General features: G+C 53.6%; 1 protein-coding gene across 1 annotated transcript in view; it reads right to left on the bottom strand.

Annotated features, from left to right (window-relative positions):
• Positions 1 to 1,879: 1,879 nt before the first annotated feature.
• RNASET2 (ribonuclease T2) overlaps positions 1,880 to 7,160 on the bottom strand; it is an 18,845-nt gene continuing 13,564 nt past the window's right edge. Inside the window, exons 7-10 of the mRNA XM_010839585.1 lie at positions 7,013 to 7,126; positions 5,519 to 5,567; positions 4,140 to 4,214; positions 1,880 to 3,549 (exon numbers count right to left, since the gene is read on the bottom strand). Of these exons, the coding sequence (XP_010837887.1) occupies positions 3,367 to 3,549; positions 4,140 to 4,214; positions 5,519 to 5,567; positions 7,013 to 7,126 (421 nt within the window). The 3' untranslated portion in view covers positions 1,880 to 3,366. The remainder of the gene's footprint in view (positions 3,550 to 4,139; positions 4,215 to 5,518; positions 5,568 to 7,012; positions 7,127 to 7,160) is intronic.

Genomic DNA, 7,160 nt, shown 5'->3' with positions numbered 1-7,160 from the left:
CACAACTGTGCTGGTTGACATCTTTGCTGGTAAAAGCGAGTCTGTGTTACTCTGTGGACTTAACATCAAAAACGAATAGGAAAAGTTACTGCATCATTTTTTTCCATAAAAAGGGACTGTGAACGTCTGACAGCCGCACAGGTATGAAACGTTCCAGGCAAACCTATGCGTAGTCACTGCAGTTTCACAGCTTCTAAATCTACACACGCCAACCCTCTAACCACCTCCCATCATCTGAGCCTGGGATGCGAATCCTCTCCTTCCTGTCGGTAGTAAATGCAAGGCTCATTATGCTGCTGCTCAGTTGCTAAGTCTTGTCCCACAGCCTTCCCTGTCCTTCACTATCTCCCAGAGTTTGCTCAAACTCATGTCCATCTAGTCAGTGATGCCATCCATCTCATCCCATCGTCCCCTTCTCCTCCTGCCTTCAATCTTTCCCAGCATCAGGGTCTTTTCCATTGAGTCGGCTCTTTGCATCAGGTGGCCAAAGTATTGGAGCTTCAGCTTCATGTCAGTCCTTCCAATGAATATTCAGGGTTGATTTCCTTCAGGACTGACTAGTTTGATCTCCCTGCACTCCCAGGGACTCTCAAGAGCCTTGTCCAGCACCACAATTTGAAACATCAGTTCTTGGGTGCTCGGTCTTCTTTATGATCCAACTCTCACATCCGTACATGACTACTGGAAAAACCAGAGCTTTGACTACACTCATTATAGTCACTCAGAAAAACAGAATTTCCGTCACAAAATTTATGTAAAATTGCAGCATTTCTCACTGTCTGTTAAAGGTTTTGTCAGGACAAGGAAACCCTAGTTACTGCCACCTCCCTTCTACAGGAAACAGCTCATCCCACAGACAACACAATAGATTTATCTTTCTACAGAAGCACCAAAGTTTATTTAAAACCTGGGACTGTGTCCTGCTAATTTCATTTCCTGAGCCAGAGCTTTCCAGGGAAAGTTTTTTTCTTATGCTCACAGAAGGGTTTTTCAGCCCTCTGCAGTGATGAATTTAGCCAACAGAGTTAAATTGTGCAAAATCATTTACAGTACAATTTCAATTGCCTTAGGACCTGGATTAAATTTTCATTCCTGGTTGAGAGTTCACAAAACACCCAGAAGGATAAAACAGACAATTAGACCATGTGTGTGTCCTTGTCTGGGCAGGATGCAAGCTGACATGCCCCACAGAGGCCTAGGACACACACGCGTCTCTTCCCTCATCAGTCTGATCATTCATTCACACGATGGCTAGGGAACACTGGTTTGGAGCTAACGCCCCGGCGGATGCTCGGGGACTCCAGCAGCACAGGTGCCTTTACAGGTGGAGGTGAACCTCGAGGGCGCTGCTCAGCGCCCGTGGGCCTCGCACACCCGCCTTCCGGCTGTTCTCACACAGGCCTGCTGCTGCCCTGGGCCTCTGCTCTGGCTGCTTCCATCACCAGGAAGGTGCTTCCTCCATGGATTGCAGCCTCATTTCCTTCAGGTCCTCGTTCAAAATCATATTCAGTGATGCCTGCCCAGAAGACCCTGGCTCCTTCTCTGAGGTTCGGGCTCTGAACAGAGACTTCCATTCTTCTCTGGTCACCCGCAGCCCGTCGCCTGATACTTACGGATTGGACTCAGGTTATCAGCCATGTCATCACTGCTGATTCTGCGATCGAGGCCACACAGAAATGTTAATAAAAAGCCACGAGCACTGACTGGACGATGATCCTGTTAGGAATTGCTAAGCCTGCTCCTGATTTTATCCCATTCGGTCCACATCCTAAATCTTAGGACCGCTGACATTTTGCTTCATTTCACTCTTCAGCTGCCCTTCACTGTTACACCATCCTGCTCAAGTTTCAGCCTACCCTCAAGAAATGCTCAGACTGAATAATAATAAACACATTTTATTTGAAAAATTATAGCCTATTTAAAAAGCACACAGGCAAATTTTAGAAAGACTAGTGTCCGAGGAGTATCAGCAGACCACTGCTTTTTTTGATTCTCCAAAGCTGAGAATATTATTATTTTATAATAAATTCAATCCAAATATGAAGCTTTATTTAAATTTACCAGCTCATCCGCAAATAATGAAGTAGAAACCCTAGCCTTGAGCCATGTATTTGCAAAATGAGTCAGAAGAAACAACAACCGCCTTTTGAACGTCTCTCCAGGGGACAGAGGCTCGCTCCAGTGAGGCCCGGAGGAGGAGGCGTCGGCCGGCCTGGGCGCAGATGAAGCCTCTGTCATGTTTCCTCCTTCGCCTTTGCTGAGGAGCCAGACGCAAATGAGCAGAGGGAGAAGCAGACGCCCTCAGCCGCCGGGCAACAGGGAAACTCAGGAGACAGAGGTGGGTGGCCCACGGCGCGTGTGAGCCTGGGGTGCAGGGGAGCCCGGCAGAGGCCGCGTGTGGCCCCAGCCTGGACGTGGAGAGCAGGGTGTCTCTCCCTCCCTTAGGGAAAGAGACAGGCCAAAATCTGATTGGATTTCTGACGCGCCGCTCGGCTCCCTCTGGACGAAGCTTCGCCCATCGCTGGGCACGTCTGTCTTCAGAGCCGCCTGAGCCTGGACGCGCTTCATCGCGAGAGGGACCCTGCCTCCAGGCAGCACCTTGGGGACACGGACCTGCCCCCGGGGGCCTCCTCAGTCCCAGTGCCCGAGGACCGATGCCGCCTTCCCAGAGAGGAAGGGGGAGCTGCTGGACTGACTGCCCTGCGGGGCTTCCAGTCTGCAGGGAGGGGGACCTATGCCGTGGGGGTGTGGGCTGGCACTCGGCACACACCCAGATTCCCCCCTCCACCCACACACACACAGAACATCTTGCCTGCCAGCACCAGGGCCCTCAGGGGACACTGGGCCATCCGCACCAGCCCCCCAGGGGAGACACTGGCAGGTGACCGCAGAACAGGAGCCAACAGCCCTGAGGCCCGAGGCAGAGACTCCCTCCAGCACCAACCCCCACATCTATTTGCAGCCTGGGCGCCTGCTTGAGGGCTGGTCCTGACAGCCCCCAACGTGTCCTCAGAGCTGAGAGACACAGGGATGAGTTCTCCTGAGTCTGCACCATCGGCCCAGGCTCCAAGCGGGCCTGCCTTATTTTCCAAGGAGGTCGCAGAGATTGCCAAAGGAGAGAAAAAGGAAACCAGAGCTTCACTCCAACCACTAGGCAGCCAAGAGGTGGGGATACCCCCTCCCTTCCAGTGCACCCCCTGCTCACCCCACCCTTACAGGGACCACAAGACTCAACTCCCAGACACGAGGTGCACAGCAGGACGAACAGAACAGACTCAGGTGAAGGCGGTGGCGAGTTGCTTTTTAAAAAGCAGTGGTCTGTCAGTTTCTCTTGCTTTTCAAAGTGCAGATTTACAAACCGCAGCATCAGAGTTTGGTCTCGTTGAGCGGAGGGTATAGGACCGGGCCGTCATTGCAGACATGCAGGCCCAGGTTCGGCCAGGCTTCCTGCCTACGGGCCGCCGGCTCCGCAGCATGCGAGCAGTTCCGCAGCTGCAGGTCCTTGGAGAAGCACAGCTCCACCTGCCCGAGGAGCTGCACCTCCTGGCCCTGAAGGGAAGAGTGAAGACGCTTCAGAATGCAAGTCGGGGCATTCTGGAGGTGGTCCCCTCCAGCCCCGCCCCTGAGCCAGCCTGAAATGTACACTTGGACAAAGGTGCGTGCAGTCACACCCACACACACCATGTCTGCATCACAATCGATAAACAGGTAAACGGCACCCTATCGGTAAATGAATTTAAGACTTCAACAGCTGATAGAGGAAAGGACGACTCATCTGGAAGTGCGACGGAAAACAACAGCTGATGGGACTAACGACGTGGACACCGCACGATACGCCCACGGGCCCTGTCCCTGCCTCACTGCCTTCCGGAACAGGAGCCCCCCTGCTAGGGAGAAGCTGCCAGAACAGCAGCCCGCCCAGCACGGTGTCAAACAACAGCCTCTTATTTCAAAGCACACACACACACACACACACGTGGACATACGCATTTGTACACCTGCACGCACCCTCTCCCCTCACCCCCCAACACACACACAACGCTGCCCCTGGGAACTCCACGGCGAGCACAAGCTCTCAGAAGGCTGCACGGGTGGTCTTGGTAGAGACAGAAGGGATGACAGAGCACAGCATATCTGACCTTCTCTAGCAGAAAACACTGGACTTTGGGCACGACTTTGTACACGGTGACAAGCGCGTCTCTGATGTCCGACACCTGAAATCGGATAAACTGCATTAGAAATGGAACGTCAACAGAGGAAACAAACAGTTCTGTCATGGTCAGAAGTGACACTGGTGTACACGCGTGTGCATGCAGACACCCGGCAGCGGCGTGCTCCCCAGAGCGCCCCGGCTCACGGACACAGCTCGGAGACGCTGGGGATGAACCACCCCGGGCCCTGAAGGAGACGGAGCGGCCCCACAAGTCCCCCTCCAGACTGGAGTCCACACAAGTGGCGCTGCGCGGGTCTCCCTTCTCCTCTCGGCCCTGACCCAGGGCCTGCATGCCGGGTACAAAAGCGGAAACTCTGCTGCCAGGAGGCGGGAGGCCGGGCCCTGCCTGTGCTGATGCCCCGCCTTGTGCCTCCAGCACAGAGAAGGAGCTCAGAAAACACGCACTGTGGCTGTTGCTCTGGCTTGGAATTGAAGTCTGTTCTCTGAACGTCACGTTCTGGGCAAGAAAATCCCGCTTATGCACTTAAATGTGAGTCCTACAAATGCCCTGCCTCCTGGGTGGGGAGGGCAGCTTGCAGTCCCTCCAGAAGGGCACTGCCCCACCCGCCCCTACTCTCCATGGACGGAGGAAAACGGCGGATCCACAGAGGGAGACCCAAGTGCTGACTTAGTCACACCAGGTCACCAGACTGAGGGTTTGGGACCTGCCGAGGCACCAGAACTCAGAATCGCTGAGGACAGTGACTTTCGGGTGTTTTCACATTCATATATGGAACAAATACAAAACCTGTCTCCAGAGGGGGTCAGCTGACTCACGCTGTTAAGGGCCCAAGAGCAGAGGCTTCAGGCCCAGGCGGGTGGTGACCGCTGCCTGGGGGCCAGGCTGTCCGCCCACAACTGCGCTCATACCAGGGTGAGCCCTTCTGTACAGGCCACCTGCCAACAGGCTCTGCCGGGTTCCAATTTCTACACTTTTATCATGAAACAAAGCACAATTACATCATAAAAACAAATCTTCATTTTCTTCTTCAGGTTCATAGAACTGTGCTGTCCAACTGCACATCCTATTAATACCAGTCTCTTAAGAGCCTGGAACACACTCCTCACTAGGAAACCACAAACCTGCTCCAAAATCATGCTTCAGTAGCCTTGAGTTTACACAAAATATACAGGAAGACAAAATTTAAATGAAATCTATTTAGAAACGTAATAGTCAAGTGGGAGGGGCTGGTTTGGGTTCTTTGAAACCAGAGTATAGCTCACGGCTGACGTGACAGCCGGTCGAGGCCGGGCGTCCCCAGTTAGCTGACACACGTTTGATAAGAAGCCAGAAGCAAGACTTACCTGGTAGTAGTGGTCGGTAGATGGTTCTATCCCCAATTTCTGGAGCATGCTAAATTTTAAAGCAAAAAAAAAAAAAAAAAAGCTGTATAATGAAGGTCTGATTTCCTTTCTTGTTGCTATCACATTTCATAATAAAAATGAAGACCCTGTTAAAGGGAAGTGTGCAGTTTCACTACCTGGGGCCATAAGTCTGCTGACACAGCGAACATGGGTGAAACCCAGGCCGCCCGACCTCCCCTCGCCGTGGGCACACGAGGCCTCATCTGGGCCCCCTTCCAGCACCGGAACCTCTCAGCACCAGTCCTGGTGGCTGCCGCCAACTGGAGTAGGCACCACATAACCACCTACCCGCCACGCCTGTCCTCAAGGACAGCTAGCAGCTGATTCTGGATTCTAGGCTTATCCTAACAACCCCAAATTAAATCAGTCTTTAAAATACTTTCAACGCCTTGAATCACTTTCTAAAGCACGTGGTTTTAACCTGCTCTTTGTGACCCCATGGAGTGTAGCCCTCCAGGCTCCTCTGTCCATGAGATTCTCCAGGCAAGAACACTGGAGTGGCTTGCCATGCCCTCCTCCAGGGGATCTTCCCAACCCAGGGACTAAACCTGCGTCTCATGTCTCCTGCACTGGCAGGCGGGTCCCCTCCCCGTGCCGCCTGGGAAGCCCAGTGGTTTATAACACAGGGCCAAATAGAAAGGACGTGTTTTGACGCCTAATTTTGTGAGCACTGAGATTTTGTATTTTCCTTGGAGAAGCTGGGAGACTATATGACTTCTCTACAGCAGTTCTACGTAGTCTCCATCAGACACTCGGTGGGCAGGAGTGCCCTTCCTCGGCAGGCCCCAGGGAACGCACCCCAGGGAGGACGGGACTCAGCCTGTCCACCCCTGGGGGCCTGGCTGACGCTCCAGGGGTCCCAGAATTCAGCAACTCTGCGCTTGGGCGTGTGTATGGAAAGCCACGCAGATTCAGGAAGGGTAACCAGGAGGTCCTTAGTAAGTAAGTAGTTGTTGGCTGAAGGGACGAATTATTCAAATATTTGACCTTAAAAATTTCAGTATAACCACATATTCTCCTCTTACTGCTGGATTCAATAAAACCTGGGCTGCAGAGTCGGCTGGACTCACACTGCTTGTGAGCCAGGACCGTGAGGTCTGTGCTGGTGAACGGGGGGTGCCTTCCTCCCCGGAGGGAGGTGCCCAGGGGTCTCCCGTGCAGGCGACTTCTCCCAGGACCTGCGTGATGAGCCCCTTGAGTCTCTGAGTCCGCTCCATGCAGTCAGGCCCCCAGGGGTCTGGAAAGGCTCGTGGGAGGAGGTGTGTGTTTCTCAGCATGACTCCCCTGCCCGGTTCCCGGGACCGTGGTACCCAAGTCAGGGATGCTGCGCCGGGCAACTCGCAGCCGCGTTCATCCCCAGGCCTAGGGTGTGGGTGTGCGGTGACTTGGGAGAGTGGGGTGCAGGAGGCGAGGCTACAGGCCTGGGTCTCCCACCTGGTCAGGGCCAGTGCCTTATACAGATCCAGACTCTTGCCAAAGTACTTCCTCTGGGAATTGAGGGCATCCAGCTGAGCAGCACAGGTCCCGTGCTTCTTCCACTCATGGCTCCTGTAAGGGTGTGTTAAAAAAAAACAAAACAAAA

The sequence above is a fragment of the Bison bison genome, unplaced genomic scaffold (assembly GCF_000754665.1).
Source record: "Bison bison bison isolate TAMUID 2011002044 unplaced genomic scaffold, Bison_UMD1.0 scf7180017864122, whole genome shotgun sequence".
Classification (NCBI taxonomy): Eukaryota; Metazoa; Chordata; class Mammalia; order Artiodactyla; family Bovidae; genus Bison; species Bison bison.
This window is presented reverse-complemented; position numbering and strand designations above follow the sequence as displayed.